General features: G+C 38.5%; 1 protein-coding gene across 12 annotated transcripts; it reads left to right on the top strand.

Annotated features, from left to right (window-relative positions):
* Positions 1 to 1,147: 1,147 nt before the first annotated feature.
* LOC149262284 (uncharacterized) lies at positions 1,148 to 22,896 on the top strand. 12 transcript variants are annotated; one of them, XM_089423893.1, is made up of 3 exons: positions 1,148 to 2,684; positions 3,266 to 3,345; positions 22,339 to 22,462. In XM_089423893.1, the coding sequence occupies exons 1-3, from the start codon at positions 2,340 to 2,342 to the stop codon at positions 22,430 to 22,432; spliced, it is 519 nt and encodes a 172-aa protein (XP_089280019.1). In that variant the 5' UTR covers positions 1,148 to 2,339; the 3' UTR covers positions 22,433 to 22,462. The 12 variants fall into 12 exon arrangements, 4 of the variants coding, with proteins under 4 accessions (XP_089280019.1, XP_089280021.1, XP_089280018.1 ...); XM_089423895.1 differs by lacking the exon at positions 22,339 to 22,462 and adding an exon at positions 22,546 to 22,896 and having other exon boundaries at positions 1,149 to 2,684; XR_016258942.1 differs by lacking the exon at positions 22,339 to 22,462 and adding an exon at positions 22,546 to 22,896 and having other exon boundaries at positions 1,159 to 2,638; positions 3,266 to 3,480.
* Positions 22,897 to 24,524: the final 1,628 nt, after the last annotated feature.

The raw sequence follows: 24,524 nt of genomic DNA, 5'->3' as shown, positions 1-24,524 counted from the left end.
TTAAGATTTCCCACATCGCTGTGCGTAAGAGCCTTGTCCAAGAGATGTTTAGGAGGCAGAGTCGAGCAGACAACTTCGAAAAAACACAAAACCAGTAGAGCAAAAATTCAGGTACTTTTAAAGCAGTCTTAAAATGTCTACTTGGGAAATCAAAATTTAAAAATTTAAATTTTCCTCAACGTCATTGCATGGATCCCCGTGCAGAGTCAGAATAGTGGAGATATAGAAAAAGGGATGCCCATAGTTTCTTTGCATTGATGGCGGGTCCCGTCACGCCTGTACATCTCACGCGGTTTCAACAGGTGAATCCTATTTTCATCTCTATTGCAAATTTAATGCAGGCTGACATGCCGAGCGATAGCTAGATATAACGTGCACCTTTATTACAAATTTAATGTAGTTTGATATGCAGGCAATAATTAGATATAACCCGCGCTGTGATGACTAGAGGAAAAAAAAGAAGGCTATTGCCCCGCATGTCGGGCGCATTAAATTTACAATAAAAGTAGAAATCGTTTCAACATGCATTCATATGGTTTGGCGCATTAAATTTACAATAAAAATAGAAATCGTTTCAACATGCATTCATATGGTTTGGCGAACACCGGAAAGTTGTGACAGTGTTTATGGCCATACCATCTCAACATCGCTATGCCATGCACTAAGCCACCAATAATTAGTTTAGTGTATGGTTTTTAATCTTTGGGCTTTGGATTGACGGTGAATGGGTGTACTGTTAAGGCACTCCTTGCGATAGGTCACCGGTTCAAATCCCCCGTGGGTACTTAGGTTAGTCTTAACTAGAAAAAAAAAAATCTTTACCCGTAGTTATGTATAATGTATAGATATAGATATTAATTTTCTGTACTGTATAATGATTAACTTAAGACAATTGCCCATCAATCCACTGTGTTGATCATCCATCAATCTCTATATCGTTTGAGAAAATTCACATGGGGTTCTACCGGGCAGTGGGCCTGGGCGCATGGAGCATTACGCTTACTGGAAAGCGTTTGCTGGAGAAACGCTATGCACATGGGCGACAGGGTTAGGTGGTGTCTGAATGCTCGTAAAAAGCCACTCTGCCTCGTGATTAAGGCTTTGCCCATTTCGTCACTCACTTTCCGAAATGATTCTCTTTGTGTGTTTGCTAAATTAATATTTTAAACTTAAAGGTTTTTCGTCTTGATTATGACATGCTCAAAGAAAATTACCCGCGGTAAGCGAAATTAGGGCTGCGCATTATATTTCCCTTTTAACTTCACCCTCGGCTTTCTACGACAGTTCTCATGACTGCATCCATTCTCCGCTCTGTTCGATTGATTTCGGCTCCCTGCTTGCAGACTATCCACTACCCATCCCATCTCATCTCAATTCCTTATTAGCAGACTATGTTTGCCCCGTAATATCCCATGGGCTCTCACCTAATACATTTCTTAACTGAATAACCAGGATTGAATCGATTGACTTCCTCTGCAACTTCCCGGTGATTTTTGGGGGGTTTTTGCTAACAGATTTAGAGATCGAATATCCAGTGATTAGGGTGCTAATATCAATATTGAATTCTCAAAGCCAAATTCCGCATGATGGAATATCTTCATCGAGTACCCATAGGTGTACCTATTCTTTCTTTCCTCTTTATTCAACAAAAGCCATCTACGGGAGAAACGATGGACGTTTAGGGTTTGTGTCAGACCCTGCAACAGCAGCCCTGCACAGACCAGGCACCACTGTAACAACTCTCCAGCAATACGAACAACAATACACGACAAAGAATAGCGCACAAATCATGGACATCCTCCAGGGGGAGGACACAGTGCCTTCTCTCAAAGATCAAGAAAATATTCACATGCATACGGAAAATGACGGGAAAAAGCCCCAGGAAGAAGCGGGAACGGTTCTTAGTACACAGACAGATAATACAGAAAGAAATGCGGCTCCGAAAGCAACATCGGCTACCTGTAAACCTGTTGCAGCTGAACGACCTAAGATTGTGCTCCCAAGTGAAAGAATCAATACCCGAATCCGGTACATGAAGGATCATGCGTTAATCGGGAAATTTATTGGCTTCTGGCCTACATGGAAAGCTTTGCATGGATGGATTGCAGCCAAATGGAAACCAAAAGGACACTTTACCTTGCACCTGGGAGCTAAGGGCTTTTTCACGACAGTCTTCAACTGTATAGAAGATCGAAAGAGGGTCCTCGATGGAGGACCATACTTCTTTAATGCAGCTAGTCTTTACTTGAGACACTGGATTGAAAGATTCAACCCGGACAAAGAAGATGCTCAGCTAAGAAACAACAGGGAGCAGCAGAGGGCTGATCAAAGGAACAGGAATGCCCGAGATCCAGGAAAGCAGCAGATGGTTGAGAACTCTGCCACCCTGCATGCCACCGATAGCCAGCATGCCACCGATAGCCAAGCAGGAGACACGAAGGCCACGGGTGACGTCCGGGGCAACACGTTACACAAGCATGCAGCAAAGGGCAGCTCTGTTGGCACTCAACCAGTTCGTGGAATATTGTGCTGCACATCAGCAAAAGAGGAGTGGTACAAGTATGCGTGCCGAATTGTTGAAGAACCTGGTCCAGACTACCTCCAGGGGGTCCATCTTGACTGACAACAGGGTGGCCAGGTGTCGCCTTATAGCTCGCTGGAGGTCACATATGCTGTTGTTTGAGGTTTTTCTTTTTGCTCTGTTTTGTTTTGAAAACATTCCTTCTAGTTTGATTCTAGCTTCTTTTGATGTTAAAACTTGTAACCCCTGCGTGGGTTTTTTTTTCTGGTCTTGCCCACTGGTTTCTCCCTCGATGGGGCAGTCTCAGTCTCATTTTGGTTTGTGATATTTTTTTGACAAAGTCACTGGTTTCTCCCTCGATGGGGCAGTCTCATTTTGGTTTGTGATATTTTTTGACAAAGTCACTGGTTTCTCCCTCGATGGGGCAGTCTCATTTTGGTTTGTGATATTTTTTGACAAAGTCACTGGTTTCTTCCTCGATGGGGCAGTCTCATTTTGGTTTGTGATATTTTTTGACAGACTCTGTTCAGCACTGCAGAAGCTAGAGCGTGTTTGTATTTTTATTTTGTTTTCATATCAATAGAATAGTATTACAGAGAAAAAAAAACAAAGGCCATCTACCTACTCTCGACTCACACGAAGGGTTTTCCTATGCGCCTTTTGTCCACTTGCACACGCCCATACCCTAACTATTTCAGGCCTTTTTGATCTGTTCCATATTCTTTCTTGGCTGCTTCCTTGCAGACTGCAGCTCAAAGCAATCCAAACTATTGGAACCCTTGGAGGCATCGGGATTTGTTAAGAAGACAAACGATATCAAAGAGGTGAACAAACTTTTGGTCAGATTGAGGTTAAAATTTTAACAAGCTCTCTTACATCAAAGTTGTCAATAAGGAAAGTTCACAACCAGTGCTTCAAATGAGAAGACCATTACTGCTACAAGTATTTCCTTTGAACAGGTCATCATTTTGTTTTACCAAAACTAAATGTTCTGCTACTTCTTTTTCCAATTCCATGAAAATTCTGTGGAATTGTCTATATAACACGTTGTTTCTTTTGAATAAGTTTTTTGTGAAAGCATACAGTGTACACGAGTCATATTTTAGTAGTGGGGTGTTGACCTATTGTTCTAGGATAGCGTTCTGTTCTCCAGGCCAGGGTTTTGTTAACTTTTCTAATATGTGCTCATTTTTAGCACTCTGTTTCTACTTGCTCTGTTGTTTCTCGAGCACGATAATATTGCCTAGTTGGTAGAATGCTAATTTTTTTATGCATTTTCATTTTATTACAAAGCTTTATATTCCGTTGGTACCTGCTCTGTTATCTTCTCTGCCACAAGTATATCTCCTAGTTCACAGTCTGCTAATCTTTTGACTTGTGTTCATTCTATTACAAAGCTTGTACTCTATTTGTACTTGACCTATTGTTTTCTTGACCACAAGTGTATTCTATAGTCGGCAGTTCTACAAGCAGAGAGAACGACATCTTGTGCCAAATACCTTACTTGAATTTGCAATGTCTTTTCCAGTCAAAATAGAGTATATATTATTTGGTATTAGATTTATAGACCTGGATACCAAATAACCAAAATCTAACAATTACTGTAGCACAAGAAATATGTGTCTTGCGTTATTTTATTTTCCCAATAAATGCAAGCTTCTGCACCTTCGTCTCTGCATATAAGTTATTTAAAACCGACAGTTGATATTGATGATGCTAGGTAAATTCAAGGCATTTACGTAGATGTAAAAATAATACTTCCATTACTCCCTTCTAATAACTTCTACATCCACCGTATAAAAATGCTGAACAGAGACGTTTTCTGCAAGTGATGTTTCTATTTTTCCCTCCTTCCTTTTCTTAGTAAATTTCTCTCCTTCATCTACAAAACATTGAAAATAAAGTCCACACATGAGAGTCTGTATTGTTGGTTAGTGTATCTCAATTCTTTGTATTGATCGTTCAATAATTGCAGCTGCCATTGTTACTCAGCGATGTCAGAACAATAACCTCCATGCCCATATCTTTCCTCAACAATGTCAGTAAAGAAGACTAGCAGTGCATAATAAGTTTGCTGGTATTCGATCCACTTCATTTGAACCATCTATCCTCCTTCATCTCATGTTTGCCTTTGGAAACATCTTCTTTGGCTACAATACTCATCATTTTGTAGTTCCTAGTGAATTGATATGCTTTAAAGTCAAGTTGCTCGAAATAGTCTACAATGGTTTGAAAGAGATTTTATTGCATCATGTTTAAAACTTTTAACAATTTCTAAAATGGTTTTTCCATGAGGGGAGAAAATAGCAGTAATATAACTTTCCAACATACATTGGTGTTATTTTAGATAACAATGGTATGTTCTATGCTTAGCACAATGACTTCAATGTACTTTAGCAACCCAATGGCAATTTCCAATATAGTTTCCAATAACAATCACATTAACCATTAATCACATTGACAATCACTGTAGATAGAACATGAAATAACAAAATGCATAAGACAAGCCAAGACAAGAGAACACCAGATTTGGCAGATGCCAAGGAAAAACCCCAAGATGGGGATAACCCTTTGATCAATTCTTCTTATTATTATATCAAATGTTCAGCATAGAGAGAGAGTACAAAAAGTCAAAATTGACTTGCCAAATCAAAGTCAAAACGAATCTGTCAAATCTGCAGTCAAATTCAACCCTAACCAGAAATACAACAGTAATCAAAGCAACAACAAAATGTCCTCAAAGCAGCTCAGTCATACCTAGTCAAACTCGGCCTGAACAGGTGGTCAAAGTCGGCTTAAAATAGTCACAAAGTCAGCAGTCAAACATGGTCAAATTCTGCCCTGAAATCTGTGGTCAACCTGCAATTTATCTTTGCGGTTAAAGTGCTAAGATCATCTCGGTTTCTATGCCAAAGAGTACGACTTGCCCAAACAGAAAATTGTCCAAAAGATCGAACTCAAAATCTGCCTAGGAAGTCAAAATCAACATTGGTCAAATTATAGGAAAATCTGAAATTTTCGGCCCTGAAATTCATCCTCCTTGCCACACGTGGGGGAGAAAAGATATGCCCAATAACTATATGAACCAATGGGAGAAGGAGAGAAAAGAATTTGTGAGTGATGATGATGCCAAATGAGGTGAGAGGTCACTTATATTTATACAAGTTGATGAGGGTGAAGTGACATGTTTATTAGACTTCATGAGCCTACATGATGGTGTGGGCGGCCTTGATAATGTGCAAATGTGTGGGCATAAATTCATAATCACATTTCTGCTTGTCCAAATTTTATGATCTTTAGATCAATTTTGGTCCTCTCGAAAAGAGGAATTCAATGCAATCATCATCTCCATCAAATGAGTTGTTCAAAGTAGAATTTGGCCCTAGTTGCCAATTTTAACACTCCCTCTCAACTAGGGAGAATTCCACCTACCAATCCATCCATCATTATCGATCATCATGCCATCCTGTCACCATGTACCATCCCATCTCTTCTCTGTTGAACACTGATATAGATAATGAAGAAGAATCGGTCGAGAGTGAGTCACAAGACCTTACCACTCTCCACTGAAAAAAGTCAGTCCAGAGGTAAAACCTCAATCAAACGTGATCCCAAATCAAGTTGTTGAACATCATGCATCCTAGACATAGGGAGTACGACAGTACACGATGCTTCCATCTCTAGTGCTATGGTCTCTATCCACTTTTCCCAACCCATTGGCCAGATGAGAGGTACTTCCCATGGGTCCTGGAGTACATGGGTAGGATATATGCTGGGGTATCCACAAGAGAAGGTGAACCACTCATCCTGTGCATATATCATCAACCGTAGGGGAAGGTGGACCATTCACCCTACACACGTGTCATCGATTGTAGGGGAAGGTGAACCACTCACCCTACACACATGTCAACTATCATGGGATATCACAGGGGAAGGTGAACCACTCACTCTGTACACAACACACCTATAGGGGAAGGTGAACCACTCACCCTATGGTTGCTCATAGCTCCAAGAAGTACCCGAAGCCCCCAGAGCTCAATGTCCAACTCAAGCAGGACCCTCATGGGAGGGTCCTTCCACAACTCCAAGTCTCTCTCGGAAAGCTAAGAATTTGACCTTCCCCAAGGGCTTTCGTGAGGATGTCAACAATCTGCTCATTGGTCTTGATATTTTGGAGCTTTATTGCTCTCTGTTGTACCATATCCCAGATAAAGTGATACCTAATATCAATGTGTTTGGAGTGGTCGTGGAACACGAAATTCTTTGAAAGGTGAATCCCACTTTGGTTGTCACAATAGATCACGGTGGTATCCATCACGTGCTCACGAAATTCTTTGAAAGGTGAATCCCACTTTGGTTGTCACAATAGATCACGGTGGTATCCATCACGTGCTCAAATAGCTCACTAAAAGCCTTCCTCAACCAAACAATTTCACAACAGGCCATACTTGCTGCAATGTATTTGGCCTTGGCGATGCTTAGAGCAACCGATTTCTGCTTCCTGCTCATCCATGAAATCAAAGCAGACCCCAATGAGAAGCAACATGCAGACGTGCTCTTTCGATCCACCACACTGCCAACCCAGCCAACATCAATATATCCATGTACCCTTAAATTCCCGACAGTGTATCTCAGTCCATAGTTGATTGTGCCACAGAGATATCTCAAGAGATCCTTAGCAACAATCCAATGTATGTGATGAGGCTCGACCATAAATTGACTCAATGTATATATGTTCGGTCGGGAGTTTACCAAGAACATCAAGGCCCCCACAAGATTGCCAATTTGGGCCCAACAACACTTCCACATAGCTTCTTGAAGTTGAGTTCCATCGATGTAGACACAAAATTGCAATCCATCATCCCAAATCTCTCTAGTGGCTTCACAATGTATTTTCCTTGAGAAAAGAAAATCTCGCCTGGCTTTTGCCAGGCCTCCAGGCCTAGAAAGTAGTGCATCAGTCCTAGGTCCTTCATCTTGAACTCAGAAGTCAACTTCCTTTTGCTTTGATAAATGAGAGGGTCTACACTAGTCAAAAAGAGATCATCAACATAAAGGACCAAAATGAGAGGCATGTCCTATTCAACCTTGAAATATAGGTTTGGGTTAGCATAACTCCTTGTAAATCCCAGCTTCATAAGATAAATGTCAATCCTCTTGTACCAAGCCCTAGGGGCTTGCTTCAACCCATAGAGAGCTTTCTTCAACTTCCATACATGTGTCCTTCGATCTTGAACTTCGAACCCCTAAGGTTGTTCCAAGTAGACTTCCTCTTTTAGCAAGCCATGCAAGAAAGCAATCGTAACATCCATTTGATGTAGGTTCCATCCTTGAATGACAACGAGAGCGATAATAGATTAGATATTGGTATATCATGCAACTGGTGCAAATATCTCTTCATAGTCCACTCCTTCATTTTGAGAGAAGCCTCGAGCAATGAACCTTGCCTTATATTTTTTAGCACTCTTGTCAACTCTATGTTTAATTTCGTAAAGCCATTTTGAGGTGACCACAAACTTGTCCTTGGGTCTAGGCACCACATCCCAAACATCATTCTTCATGATAGATTCATATTTCTCATGCATAGTATCCTTCCATACTTGGAGCTTTACGAATTTTTCGAACGTGCGTGGTTCATCTTGAACAATAGTACTCATAGTAGCCAAGTACCCTTGATACCTATTAGGCTTCTTACTTTCGCAAAATGTCCCTCTTGGAGCAACATGTTTTTCAGCATCTTCGAGAGTATCTTTGAGTCATAAAGGTCTTTTCCTTGAGGTAGAGGGATCACTAGGAGGTGGATCAATGGGATCCATCGGGCCTTCAACATCGGGCATAGGCTCATCTGTCAGAGGTTCATCTTGTTTTTCTGCAGCATCATCATTGTCCTTCCTTGGGATAGGGAGATCTTTGGCTTTCCCAAGGGCAATATCTTCATCAAAGGTGACATCACGACTTACTTCCACATCTCTTTGACCAGGCACATAGATTCTATATGCCTTTGAATTTTCACTGTAGCCCACAAATATACCTTTCTTCCTAGATGCTTCCAACTTGTTTCTTTTCTCTTTAGGCACATGAAAGTATACAGGACAACCAAAAATTCTAAAATGAGAAACATCAGGTTTCTTACCAGTGAAAATTTCCTTGGTTGTCTTGAAATCCAATGCTTGACGCGAGCTCCTATTTTGAACATACACGATAGTGTTGGCAGCTTCTCCCCATAAGAACTTCGGTAGACCTTGATCATGGAGCATGGCATGGGTGGTTTCCATGATTATTCGATTCTTCCTTTCAGCAACACCATTTTGTTCAGGAGTATATGGAACACTTGTCTCCCTCTTAATGCTAGTCTCTCTACAAAAGTCATTGAATTCATTTGATTCATAGTCGGTTCCATTGTCGGTCCTCAATATTTTGATCTTCTTCCTTGTTTTATTTTCCACCAATGCTTTGAAAGAACACAACCTTTTGAACACTTCATCCTTCTTCTTTAAGAAATAGATCCATGTTTTGCGTGAGAAGTCATCCACAAAGATTGCATAGTATAAGTATCCTCCCAAATAATGTTACAGGCAACATACCTGATAGGTAATAATGGACCAATTGAAGAATATCAGTGGTGTGGCTCACTAGAAGGGAATGGTCCCTTTGTATGTTTCCCAACTGCACAACCCTGACAAACATCTTCATGGTTCATATGTTAAGATTAGGTATGTTCTATGCTAGAGCAATTTATTTAAATTTTTACAGTTAGCAATCACATCAGCATTACGATAAACTGCAGATAGAACATAAATATAATATGCAGAAGACAAGCCAAGACAAGAGGACACAAGATATGGCGCGAGCCAGGGACAAACCCCACAATGTGTGGGGAAACCCTTTGATCAAATCTTCTTTTATCTTCAAAGTTCAGCAGAGAAAGAGAGAGAGAGAGAGAGAGTACAATTACAACAGAAGTCAACACTTTGACTTGTCTAGATCTACAACAGAAGTCCACTTGCTGCATCACTGCATATGATGTCATGTTGCAATAGATGTGATTATCATCATGCTGCCCATGTCCATGATCTTATCATGCTGCTGCCCGTTGCATCATTCATCACAATTGTACCATTCTCATGATTACATTTACCATGATGTTGTCCATGCTCCATGCATCATAATATCTATCGCTGCATCCTTATGATAATACGTCCTTTTGCCTGCATAGATATTTATGGCCATAACCTGCATATACCTAGTCATGTATATATGAGCATAGTTTAGAAGATATGAGCATAGAGCGTATCACTTGTATCACCCCAACGTATATATTGCACACTGCCAGATCTAGGGCCTGCGTATATATATTGCTGCCCTATGATCATATGTACAGTCTTCATTACTGAGTGCCTTCACTGCATTCATATTACCTTCACTGCGTATAGTCTTCAATACCTTGACTGCGTTCATATGATTGCATTCCATATATGTATGTGACTGCGTTCACATGTATACATCCTAGCGTATATGACTATCCAGCGAATGTATATAACCACAACTGCAATGTATGACTGTGCGTACTTTGTCTGGACTTGTGCGTACCTAGAGTGGATTGCGTATGACTGTGCGTGATATATATATCATGACTGCGTTCACCATTGACTGCGGGTTCTATGATTGCGTTCCAAACAGTGGGGGACATATATGACTGCGTATCACCTCCGCCTCTTTGTACATGAGCAAGTAAACCTTCAAGGGCTCGATATAATCTTCAACGTGAATGCGTATCACCTGCTCCACAACGACATCGAAGAATTTATTATCTTCACCGTCGGTTGAGAAAGATGCACATATGTTCATTCCCTCTTTCAGTCTTTCACAATGTTGATCTTGAAGTTGTTTTGATGAGAATCGCAACCGCGACCTCACGTCATCAACAGTTTTGAACTCTTTTTCCCAGCGCAGATTCTCGTCGTCGTCTTCATCGAACTCTTCGTAATGAACCTTGAGATGCGGACCTGTGAGCTCAATGGCCACATCGTACCATGCACCATCTGCAGACTTGAATTCCAGCTTCGGAATTTTCTTCCCCGGTGCCATTGTGCAACTTGTATCAAGAACTGACTTTAAGCTTATCCGCGTTTGACTGTTCAGATTTTAGATTCCTTTTTCTCCCTTAAACAAGAACGGAAGAAGAATTTAACAGCCAAACATCAAATTTCTTCGCACAGTGGTAGTGATGTAGACAAAGCAGCTCACAGCAAGAAGCTGGAATACCTGATGCTCACGCTACTGCAGTTAGGGCATCATAGCAAGTACTCTTAGCGTTTTCTCCTTCTCCAAAAACCCAGACGTGGAGAGGAGATCACCTAAAGAGTGTGTGAGTATAAATGACATCAAATCCTCATCTATTTATACCAAAACAAGGATGATGAATAGACACGTCGGTTGGGCTTCTAGAGCCTACATAAGAGCTGGTCGGCTTGACTATACTTACATAAACAAAATAAATTCATATCTCCATAATTACTTATCGGAATCGGATGATCTTTGGATCAATCCTACACCTCTCGACGAGAGGGATCCAATAAAAATATCAGCTGCCATAAATAAGCCGACCCACATGGAGTTTGGCCCTAGTTGCCAATTTAACAATATTGAACTCGGGCATACTTGTGACCATCTTCCTTACCCCAGGTAAGGCTTCGTAATGTACGTGGGCAAATCTCCGGTGCCATAGCTCAGATTGAAGAGAAGTATCCCTAGCCAAGGCTCCCAAAGGACTTCAACTTGATAGAGACCATCAACCCTAAATTCTAGTGTGAATGCATCTTTATCGTTTCTTTACCAAATACATACCTTTCCATTAATAAATGCTACCTTGAAGCCTTTATCTTCCATCGCAGAAATAGACACCAGGTTCTTCTTCAAATCAGACACATACAACACTTCTTGTAGATGAATGGTTTGACCTTGATTCAAGTGAAGAGTGACAGTGCCTATCCGTTTCACAAGGTAGGTGGCATTGTCTCCAAGTATGATCTCCAAATTAGTCTTCTTTTCAACCAAATTTGAGAGGGCCTCCTTGTACCCAATGAAGTGCCTTGAGGCTCCACTATCAATCAACCAATGATCCAAAGTATTCGGAGGAGAGGGCGTAGATAGAGCGGAAATAATATAAATTCATTTTGTTTTTATACAACACTACTTTCATCATACCGGGTATTTCTCGTCCTTTTGGGAGGTTGACCATTTACATTTTGAGCAACATGAGTACTTCTCTTTTCTTTGATGTTGAACTTGTTGTTCTTTTGATTTTCATTGCCTTTGAAATTGTTGTTGTTGTCATCATCCCTTGGAGAATTCTTTTTGTGAGGACACTCTCTAGCATAGTGGTCGAACTTGTTGCAATTGTAGCACCTTCCTTTTCTTCTTTCTTTGAATCCCTACTTGAATCCTTGACCTTGTCTCCTTGGACCAACATTATTCTTCCTCTTTACATGAGCGAAGAAAGTAGTAGGTTCATTTCCATTTGAGGGCTTGTCTCTCTCCATCATGTAGTCTCCTCTTGAGTGCATCTAGCCATTAATTCATCGAAATCAGGTATCATGTCATTGTTGAGAATGGTGGTGTTAAACACGTCCCATGCTCTTGAAAGGCCTCCATGTGCAATGAGAGTGAGCTCCCTGTCAGCGATAACTTCTCCAATAGATAGTAGGTCATTCTTGATTTGTGTTATTCTCATGAAGTAGGATTGGATAGACTCCCCTTTATTCATCTCGAGGCTCCACCACTTTTCCTTGCACAAAGTCCATTGCATCATGTTTTTCCAAAGTCAAGTCCAAAGTCATCTTCCATGCATGATAGTCAGATTTGTCATTGAGCTTGTCCTCGGTCTTGAAGTAAGATGTAGAAGCCATGGGGACTTATCCAATAGTTCTCTCTTAGTAATTGCTTTTCTCTCTCTTGCTTGGGCTTTGTCTTCACCTAGGCTCTGAAACCATGCTATTTTAGATAACAATGGTATGTTCTATGCTTAGCAAAATTACTTCAATGTACTTTAGCAGCCCAATGACAATTTCCAATATAGTTTCCAATATCAATCACCATTAATCACATTGACAGTAACTGTAGATTGAACATGAAATAACAAATTGCAGAAGACAAGCCAAGACAAGAAAACACCAAATTTGGCAATGCTAGGGAAAAACCCTTTGAGCCATTCCTCTTATTATTATATCAAATGTTTAGCAAAGAGAGGGAGTACACAAAGTCAAAATTGACTTGCCAAATCAAAGTCAAAACAACTCTGTCAAATCTGCAGTCAATTGCAGTCAAATTCAGCCCTAACCAGAAAGTCAACGTTGTTCAAAGCAACAACAAAATGTCCTCAAAGTAGCTCGGTCATACCAAGTCAAACTTGGCCTAAATAGTTGGTCAAAGTTGGCCCAAAACAGTGATAAAGTTAGCGGTCAAACTTGGTCAAATTCCGCCTTGAAATCTGCGGTCAACCTACAATTTATCTCTGCGGTCAAAGTGCTTAGATAACCTCGGTTTCTGTGCCAAAGAGTATGACCTGCCCAAAAAGTCAAAGTCAATGTTGGTCAAACTGTAGGAAAATCTGAAATTTTTGGCCCTATAATTTCGTCCTGAAATTCGTCCTCCTTGCCACACATGGGAGAGAAAAGATATGCCCAATAGTTGTATGAACCAATGAGAGAAGGAGAGAGAAGAATATGTGAGTGATGATGATGCCAAATGAGGTGAGAAGTCACTTATATTTATACAAATTGATGAGGGTGAAGTGACTTGTCTATTGGGCTTCTTAGAGCCTACATGATGATGTGGTCGACTTTGACAATGTGCACATGTGTGGGCATAAATTCAAAAACACATTTTTACTTGTCCAAATTTGATGATCTTTAATCACTTTTGGTCCTCTCGAAAAGAGGAATTCAATGCAATCCTCATCTCCATCAAATGAGTTGTCCAAAGTGGAATTTGGCCCTAGTTGCCAATTTTAACAATTGGTCACTGCATATTCTCCTTGCAGATAGAATACACATTCCTAAGCTTAACAATGTTACTTAGAAACATTATAACCTTTATATCAAGTAGTTGAAAGTTGAAACACATTTCTAAGGAAGACCTTTAATCTTTAGAAGTATTGGATACACCATTGACTCACACCTTCTTTGTCCTCCATAGAATACTCTTGCATGAGTGGTCAATGAAAGAGAAGCCCCATCCTAGAAAATCCATGATTTGATGCCATAATTTTATGCACCAATCTCCTATGTTAGTTCATACCTAAGTTACACTGAAACAGATATGGATACGGGGTTTGAAACAGATATGACAAATTTTCAAAAAAATTGGATATGATATGGCAACGAAATGACACACACATAAGCTTTGTGGGACTACATCTTCATCATGTCCAATATATCACCCTGATCGGGGCAAGGAATTGAACCAGTGACTTCAGTTCAAGGAGTACCTTAACAGAGCCTTTGATCATCGTCTATCCAAGACCTTTGGATATATAAGAATTTCATATTACCATTCATCTTTTAGAATCTAGATTCTATATCTAAAAACACATAATCAATTATCATCTATCATCATCATCAACTCAACATAAACATTGTCATCATCATTAATGATTATTATAACATTCATGATTCATCATTCAACATATCATCAAGTTTTTGTTTCAAATTTCAATCATCAACATGACAAGTTACAACATCATCACCAAAATTAGTAATGCACACTACACAGTACAAAGTACAAAATGAACTATGACTGACAGTCTACTACCATTATTCATTATTCATATGGCATATTATGGTATTCAATATTCATTGTTTAAAAGTTTAAAACGCCATCATAAATTACATTTACATATCATTAAATATGTCTTCATTCATGTCACTAAGAACCACATCCTCTCTAGGAGTGGGAGCATTGCTGCCATGCCCATTTGAAGATCCAACTATTGGTGTCTCCTCATGTTAAAATTGGCAACTAGGGCCAAATTCCACCTTGGGACAACTCATTTGATGGAGATGATGATTGCATTAAATTCCTCTTTTCAAGAGGACCAAAATTGATATAAAGATCATCCAATTTGGACAAGCGGAAGTGCATTTTTGAATTTATGCCCACACGTGCAAATTGTTCAGGTTGGCCACATCAACATGTAGGTTCATGAAGCCCAATGGACATAACTCGTCATCCACAACGAATTGTATAAATACAACTGACCTCTCACCTCATTTGGCATCTTTATCACTCACACATTCTCTTTCCTTCTCTCATTGGTTCGTACAACATTGGGCATTCTCTCTCTCCCACGTGTGGCATAAGGAGGATGAAATTACAGGGCTGAAAATCTCATAAATTTCTGCAGTTTGACCAGTGTTGACTTTGACTTTCTGGGGATCATTTGACTTCGATTTTCTGGATATATTTGTCTTAGCAGGCCACATTCTTGGTCACCAAAACCGAGGAAAAAGGACTTTGACTTGTGTTGACTACAGGCTTGTTTGACCACAGGTTGAATAAGTTTGACCACAGATTCTGTGATTGTTTTGGGTTGAATTTGACCACTCTTGGAGGCCGAGTTTGACTGCCTTTGACCGAGTTTCAAAGGAGGAGTTTGATTACTGCATTGACCATCTATGATTTCTGGTTAGGGCTGAAGTTTGACTGTAGTTGACTACAATTTTTGACAAGGTTGTTTGGACTTGAATTTAGCAAGTCAATTTTGACTATTGTACTCTCTCTCTCTCTGTGTTGAACATTTTGATATAATAATAAGAAGAATTGAACAAAGGGTTTTCCCCACATTAGGGTTTTTCCCTGGCATCCGCCAAATTTGGTGTTCTCTTGTCTTGGCTTGTCTTCTGCATTTTGTTTCATGTTCTATCTACTTTTTCTCTCAATGTGATTAATGGTTAATGTGATTGCTACTAGAAATCTAAATTGAAAATTGTCATCGGGCTGCTAAAGGAACATTGAAGCAATTGTGTTAAGCATAGAACATACTGTTGTTAACTAAAATTAACACCTCATCAAACACAATCATATGAGAACTGGCATTTAACGTCATATCCAAGTCAAGCAACTCTAGTTCCACATCCCATAGTTTGGTGGGCCCAAATTTGTATTCATCTCTATTGTGTGACAGAAGGCGATGGTTTGAATGAACATACACTAGTTCCTCAACTTTCTTGGAGCCCAATCTATTTTGCTTCACTAAATGGATAAAGCCATATGTACTCTAGTTCCTTATTGTTAAAGAGGAACTAACAACCTGTGACAAGATCTCGATGGCCAATTTTTGGATTTGTGGAAGTTTCCCACCATAGTAGTTCCACCAATCAATTGGATTTAATCTGGTATTGTCCCGCATACAATCAATATCAACACCCCAACCCTTTGATCCCACAAAATGAGCAAACTCTGAACGAATCCGAATCCCAATTGCAATACCTACAAAAAGCTTTCTAAAAGTTTTTTTAAATCCTTGTGAGACTTCTGGGTCTTTGTTTGGTGCGGTTCTTTCTGGATAACTTAGCAACGCTGTAGCATAATATTTTGGATTCACTACATAGGCCAACAGGTGCAATGGGGTGGTCATCTTGTTCCACCTTTTCGTCAATATATCTTTTACTTCTTTGTAAAAGAATTAATCTGGGTCCTTCTTCTTAGCATTTATAACCACTCTTATCTTCTTTATCATGGAATCAATGCCCTCATACACCTCTCCCAAATTAGGCATATCTGTGTCAAACAGGCGGAGAAAATCCATAATTGTCTTAGTAAATGCCAAGAGGCACTCCACCATAACCCATCATTCATCATCAACAACCAACCTTTTCAGTACTTGTGCTCTTTTAGATTGGGATTGCCTCCATTGATTCCAAAAAGAACTGCATACCATTGATTGTAATGCTTCTTTCACCTTCATAAGCCTTGTTAAGACTATGACGTGAGAAGCAAAACGAGTCTCGGCAATCTGCAAGTGCCAAATTGTCAATGTTTTAATAAATTATAAATCATAATTTGATTGAATAACTATTATGATTCATGAATCATGACATTTGAGAATCCAATTTACATATTTGAATTTAGAGTTATATAAACTAGAATTTATGAAATAAACTTTAAAGTTTAGGTCCCTTAAGGAGCTCCAACTTCGCAAATTCCTTGTAGATGCCTTGGGACATGTGGTGGTTGGTGATGAAGGCTTGAATTTCTTTTGTCTCTTCAAAAATAACTCGAATCCACTCAATTTGCTTCCCATCTTGCTCAACATGAGGTTCAATGAATGTACAACACAAGGGGTCCAAAAGATGTGTTGATATTTTCCTTCAATAATTAGGCCTGCTGCTCTACACACTGTTGCATTATCAATTATTATCTGGACAACATTTTATGGTCCCACCAATTCAATTGCTTCAATCAAGATGTGAACAATGAATTAGGAATCTTTCATTTGCCCCTCACAATCCACTGCCTTCAAAAACATTGCCCCCTTTGGGCTTTGAGCAGTCACATTGATAAAAGACCTACTCCTTTGATCTTTCCATCCATAAAAAATGGACACCCATGAAATGCGCCATGAATTACGAATGGGGCTTAATTTAGCCTCCAAATCTAACTTCTCAACATTGAACATTGTAGTGCGAACCTTCTCATATCCAGGTCTCTTGTACCCTTTTGGGCTTCATTCACTGCTTTTATCATCTTTCCCCAGTAAGGAGATCACCCAAGGTTAAAGGGAAGGTTATTTACATAAATGCATTGACCTATAGCTGCGCCTGTCGTCTCTTGAGCATCATTATTAAAACTCTTTTCGAGCGGCCCCAAATTAGACCGCTTTGAACTAGGGTTGCCAATTCCATGAGAGGGAATTGGAGGCCTTGATGCAGATGATCCTAACCTTGTTGGTTGTTTGAAGTGAGAGACGAGTTTTGCCTCATTTGCTTTAGCATTTGCCTCATCTTGTTCTTTTCGATATTTTACAAGTTTTTCCTTAAACCTTTTTCCTCTGTCCCATTCTCTTTAAGTAGGCCAGTACATATTCGAATCCAATTGCCTCTTAACCCAAGTAAATGTGCTTTAACTTGGTTGTATGGTCCCTTAAACTCCTTTTGACACTCATTGCAAACCCATGCCAATAATCCCTCTCCTTGGATCTTTCCCTACAACAGATACATATTTCCAAAGTGGTGATTTTGGACCAACTTTAGAAATAGAGACAGATTCAATTTCATGTTCCTATGCCTCACGAATGACTGAACTTGAAGTTGTCATGTAAATAAAACTGCAAAATAAAATTGACAATTACAAATTCAAATTCAAACCCTTGCAAAATTTAAAAGTTCAAGTTCATCCAAAGCTACCAGACTATGATAATTTGGTTGCCATGTTTGAGGCCAGAAAATCTTATATATAGTGAATTCAAGTTACTCTAAATGAAGAATATGCCCAAAAAAATTGGAGTGTGATGATTAAGAGAAAATGTACAAAAAATTTAGCTATTGTTTTTCTTTCCAAATAGGTTAGCTTTTAATTAAAAACAGAAATAATTTTCTTGGGGGCAGTTTGCTTTTGTGGCAATTTCAGGGCAAATTTATTTTATTTATTGCTTTAGTATTTACTGTTTTGGTCTTGCTATTGTTTTTGGCTTTTAGGTGCCTTTAAAGTTTAGGGCTTGCAATCACATGGGCATTGGGCATATGTATTTTTGCTTACAGAAATAGGAGTTTACAGCTATAAACTTCATCCATTGGATTACCAACTTTGAGTCTGGAAAAATTTGTAGTTGGGTTACACTATATTTTGTGCAATTTTCAGGACAAATTTAAACTTTATCATCAAATTCCTCCAAATTGTCATTAAGGTCACATCCTTCCAATAGCACTAGTTTTTGCTACTCGTTCTAATGCCCTTTCGTGCATTTGACATAATGTATATTGTTATGGTTGTCTTTAGCATATTAAAAATACCTAACTCACTAGTTGATGATATATCCCTTTTATGCAATCAAGATACAACTTGCTTTTCACTTTTCTTCTATTGTTGGACTTAATCATTTCCTTGGTTCTCCTCCAAATTCTCATTACAATTTTTCTAATTACCGTACTTTGTGCTACCCCCTCCCTCCAACCCTCAATATTATTAATTAACATTGAAATACGTATCCAAAAAAGAAACTCCCAGGGTCAACTCAATTAGTTGAACCATCTGCCCAAGACATCTACAAGGTTTTCATTGTAAGAAACAGATATCCAAAAAAGATTTTTTCGTGGAAAGATACAAGGACACTATAAATATGCCTTCTCATAAATCTCATTAATCCCTTCATTCATATATTGCCTTTGGACTATTCTTGAGATATTTCCCATCTCTAACTAGCGATTCTCACATGATTTCCAAGACATAAGATCATGGCCAAAGCTCTAGTTATGTGGCTTAAGTGTATTCTTCCTAAGCCCATTCATAATGAGGAAACTAGCTTGATTCTCACATGATTTCCAAGACATAAGATCATGGCCAAAGCTCTAGTTATGTGGCTTAAGTGTATTCTTCCTAAGCCCATTCATAATGAGGAAACTAGCTTGTGTCGCAATTGATACATCTTGGACAATGCTATCATTGTCTAGGAGGGTATGGAATTGACTCAAACTTTTGGCCTGGATGTATTATTCAACAAAATTGACTTCAAAAAGCATGTGACAAAGTTGAGTGATTTTTCATTCTAAGTTCTAACCATGCTTAAGACCTTAGGTTTGATCCCTTTTTTAAACCCTCTACAATTACCCTAACCTCTCTCTATATCAATAATTACAAGTCAAGTGAAATTGGCCTTTTTTATTCCATTAGCTAAGATTAATCGCCAAGTCTAGCCCTCCTGCCAATTGAACCACTGGGCTATTTTCTCAATTCCATAGTCACTCTCGAGCACATTCAAGTTGATCTCCTTCCTAAGCTTGAGGTTGGCCAACCAATCTAACCAAACCACTAGCACTAACTACTAAGTTTCATATCTATACAAAGCCATGAACAACCACAAATGTCTATTGCTCTTCTTATTGGGTGTCATCCATGGCAACATACAAGCAGCTATAAAAAAGCCCCTGCAAATTCTTTTGGAACAAACCTAACAAGCAGCATGGATTCCATAGAGCTGGTTGGATGTTTTTGGCCCCTGTTTAGACCCATTATTGAAGAGCATTCACTGTGCAGATGTAATGCAACTATAGGATGACTTTGTTTGCAGTTTTCTTGTGTTCTACTATTGAGTATTTTTTGTACCAATATATAACTCATCACATAATTGAGGATTTTTTTCTAAAGTAAATTTTAGACTCGTGATTCCTAGGACCTAAAGTATAAAGGCTGACATGAAGGCAGTTGGTTCTCATATTAAAAATGAGAGATGTTGACATATTTAGATTTTAAACCATGCAACATTTATAATTTTATACCATAGCCGCTAGTTAGTTTCCCTAACTCCTTAGTACTTAACTCATCCGATGTCTGCTTGCAAGTTGTCTGGAATTGGAAATTGGACGGTGGCCAGTTGCAGCTTAACTGCACAATGCTGCTTTGGCAACTTCGCTCTGGCTCCAACAGATGGCTCCAAGTTCCAGACAGATGTCCAGTGTCACGCCTCCAACCTCCAACAAGCGCCGAGCGGTTGTCGCGGCTCCAACAAACTTGCCTGTTCGACGTCTCACAATTCCAATAGGCGCGACAACTTCAACTTTGATGTCACAATCGAAATGAGGCATATTAGGTTTTATGTTCGTTTACCTTTTTACATCGACCAACAATTAAAAAATTCAATCGGACAACCCAAAAAAAATTTGCCCGTTCTTGGTGATCAGTGAAAATGCCTGACTGTTCCCGGCTTGACGAGCTTCCAATATTGGATCCATTTCCGAAAATCCGTGATCCGTATCACTTTTTGGATCCGATGAAAATCATGATACGGATCTAGAAGCCGTGATACAGATCCAAAATTTTGAAAACTTATTTAAAAACCCTTAAAACGCAAAGGATTTGTTTCCGATCAAAATTTATGCATTTCCAAAAAATTGAAACGGGATTGATATAGATCCATGCCATTTCTGGGCCGGATCGTACACGTTTCCGTACCACAAACGAGGATCGGCATTTTGGAGGGTTAGGGACGACGTTTCTGGCAACTTGGGTTCGTACTTTCAAGAATATCTTTATTCTTGCCTGTGTTCAATAATAGGTTTTCCACTTGTATAAAGTGTTCCTTGTTTATGTATTGATACATATTGATTTTGAAAGAACTATTCAAGTGCTTATTTTAATAACACCTCCTGCTTTATTATACCTTCATTGATCTAGGCATGTAGATTGGCACTCAGTGCACACATTCATACCATTTGAATTTTGGACACCCTTAACGACCATTAAAATTGTTAGGGGTTGTTTGAATCAGTTTGAACGTTGGGGCAGTTTTGGGTTCTTTTCTTTCAAATCATATTTCTGGTCCTTCTCGATGTATTTTGGGGTCAAACCCTTTGGACCCATGGTTCCCAGGGCTCGCACTTTGTAGAGCTTGTTGAGAGATTTTTGGCAGTCCAAAGACTGCCTCAAGTTTTGATGAGAGACCATGCACAAACTTATGGATCAATGACTTTAATAAAATTATCTTATCCTGTTCTTACTCCTAAAAATCCACCAGGACTCCTAAGGATATATGTTCGTTTGTATATGTTAACCATAGTGTTTTATAGATTGTGTTTTTTGAAAGTGCATTTTTCAAAATGAAGAGAATACAAGATGTGACAGAGCTACTTGTATATAAAAATCCCTTGATGCATACACCTAGCCTTAATCAGTTATCCTTATCTTTGAGTTAATTGAAACTTGCCACAATCTTCAGTACTAAACCACAAAGTATGCTATTGGTTAGTATAATGATAGACCAAAATACAAGTGAGTTTAGAAAAATATCTAAAACGCAATGAAATGTTATATGTTTAGGTGGTTATGGTTCTAGTATGTCTTAGGCTTCTTACTCGCATTATAAAAGTAGTTTCCAGTGGATGTCGCTAACTACCTGGAGGCTAGTAGGTGCAGTTAGGAGCCTATCTTATAGTTGTTTATCTAATGTTATCATATGTCTAGCAATATGCTTATAATATCTCTTCCAATTGAGCACACAAAGGGAGCACTTTTCATTATGCATGCCTGCAGTCAGTCCTATTTGGGTAAGGTAGTAGCATTTGCTTTTGTTCTCATGGTTATATGGTTAGTGGAATGTTAATAATGATGATAGTGTATGTGTTGGTTGATGCAGAAAATTAGATAGTTTTCTAACAAAACTTCTATGTAGGTATGCTATTAAATTCTAATTGTCATGTTTCTGGTTAAATGTTAGAAAATGTGGTTTATCAGTGGCATTCGTAATGGGGGATATGCTACAGTAAGTCCAAATGCAGTATAAATTTCAAAATCAAATCTTGTTTCCTCTATCTTGCAAGTGAAGTAATATAGTTAATTCTAAGCTTCTGTTGGATTACATCTATTTATGTTAATTAAGTCTATCAATGCATATAGGTCTTTGGCAGTGACCTATCTTCTTCAAATTATCTTGGAGGTTTGATTATGGAGATATTTGGAAACACCATAAGCCTCCTGAAGACAATTCACGTAGCCTGAATCCTGACTTTCTATTTGGTTACATTCATACAATGCTTGCAATTTCTAATAATTTTCCAGAAAATTGGAGTTTCTAAATAATGCAATAACAACATTCATTTCACTGGCAGGTTGCAACTCCTAATATTTGTGCATGCAGGAATTTACATAAGGCCAGATATTGCATATCACTCTTTTCTTTTGGCATCAAGATGCGTCAGATAATGCCCACATCTATTGATCCCAATATTTGTGCATGCAGGAATTTACATGAAGGCCAGATATTGCATATCACTCTTTTCTTTTGCATCTATTGATCCTAATATTTGTGCATGCAGGAATTTACATGAAGGCCAGATATTGCATATCACTCTTTTCTTTTGGCATCAAGATGCGTGAGATAATGCCTACTTCTATTGACAGTGTGAAGCGTTCTCCCACCATTGGTTGACTTGGGAATGACATGCATGAGAATCCAACACAGATTAATTTGTAACCCTGAATTCCATTTCCAAAACTTTTTCCATTGTGGCTGGGCCACTATCCTAATATTTTGCTTTATTAACTCATCTTTACTAGGCCACAAGATAAATATTGTCCACTATTTGATTTGAGATAATTTCCTGGAAAGCATAACAAATAATATTCCCGCCAAGCATAAAATAATAAAAGCTGTCACCATTTCTCTATATGTTGGTTGCTAGATGTACATGATAGGAGATTTTACTTCCACTGTTGTGTGCATATCATATGAAGTGACTTGTGCATATGTTTTGTTTTTCTCGTTACATTGTTCTCTTATTCAATAAAAGTGGTCTATAAGTTAGTCTGGCGAGTGGAAAGAATGTGATCTACTACTGTAGTGGTTAACAAGAAAAATCTATGCTTCTTTGACTGCTGAAGTGTTCAAATTCAATTCCTTTGATGCTCTCTTCTCTCATATATTTTTGTTTGCTTGGCCAATGCCCTTCCTGCTTCCAAAATGAAAATAGCCATGATAGATTCACTCAAATTTCCTTCTATCAATCAAATCGTCCCTTTTAAGTATATCCACAAGATTTCAAGTTCTCTTCTTGTATTGTTTTCCATGTAATACTTTATTACTTTAATGGAATTGTCACTATAAAAACTTGTTCTTTACAACAAATCCAGTCTCCAATTAGTTACAGAAAACCGATGGGAAGATATTTATGTTGTCAATAGGGAAAATTTGAAATTGTTATCATCTTATATGGACAAAGTAGCAATTATAAGGATACAATTCAAGTGCTTGATAGATGTCTCAATGAAATTTCAATTCAACATTCTTGTTTCAAGTTTGGTTCCCATTTTTGGCATTTGAATTTTTTTATGTAATGATGAATTTTTGGAGGAAAACCCTACAATATGAGTATATTTATTTCCTGCATGTTCCATTTATTTCCAGCTCTCGTGTAAGATTCAGATAGGTGTTGTATTTATTAATGCCAAATAGATTGGTTGATATAAATAATTTCTCAATATGGGAAATGAATCACATTTTCCATTGTCCATGACACTACTCTAAAACTTCTACCATTCAGATCTGCTATATACTATATATATGACATCGAAGTTTAATTTACCCCATATGGATGCAATTCAGAGAAGTTGATTATTTTTATTTTCAAATTCTAATGCTTTTGCAGGCATTTGGGATGCAGCTTCCAATAGAATAACCCTTCTCATAGGATAATCTGAGTTTTGAGTTGCATAGCTTTCTTATGTTCTTTTTCAAGGTGATCTTGATGAATGAACACACAACAATTCTCAATCTTATTCAAGAAATCTACTGAATTAGTTATTAATACTTGGACAAATGCTCAAAGTGTGTTTCTATCACTTGAAGTATACGATAACAATGATTGTATATGCCAATGAGAAAGAGATAATAGTCATTGAGGTAATTTAATAGACTAGGAGAAATGGATATGCACTGGTAAGTGTTTATTGCAGAGACATTGTTATGCCATCTTTTTCTTAAATCTTTCTTTTCGATTTCCATTATATGATATTTTCAAATTTGTATTTGTGGTTTTCCATAGCATAGATGATATACGTAACACTGTACAGGTTGTTCAGGTAGTTACAAAAGATCTTGGAGGGAAAGTAATATCAGAACTAGGACCAATGCGTGGGATCAACACTAAAATCACTTCTTTTCTTGAACAGGATGGCCATTGCTGGACAATGATGAACTTCCTTTTTTCTGTCTTAATCCAATCGAAGAGAAAATAAACAAGTAATAGCATTTTTTGTAAGTAAATAAGGTTTTTACATTAAACAAAGGCTACAGTTT

The sequence above is a fragment of the Pinus tabuliformis genome, chromosome 6 (assembly GCF_031772625.1).
Source record: "Pinus tabuliformis cultivar Carrire ecotype Pingquan chromosome 6, CPIR1, whole genome shotgun sequence".
Taxonomy (NCBI): Eukaryota; Viridiplantae; Streptophyta; class Pinopsida; order Pinales; family Pinaceae; genus Pinus; species Pinus tabuliformis.
This window is presented reverse-complemented; position numbering and strand designations above follow the sequence as displayed.

Coding starts and splice junctions, on each gene's coding strand:
- LOC149262284 (XM_089423892.1), top strand. CDS start 1,790: ATGGACATCCTCCAGGGGGAGGACACAGTGCCTTCTCTCAAAGATCAA.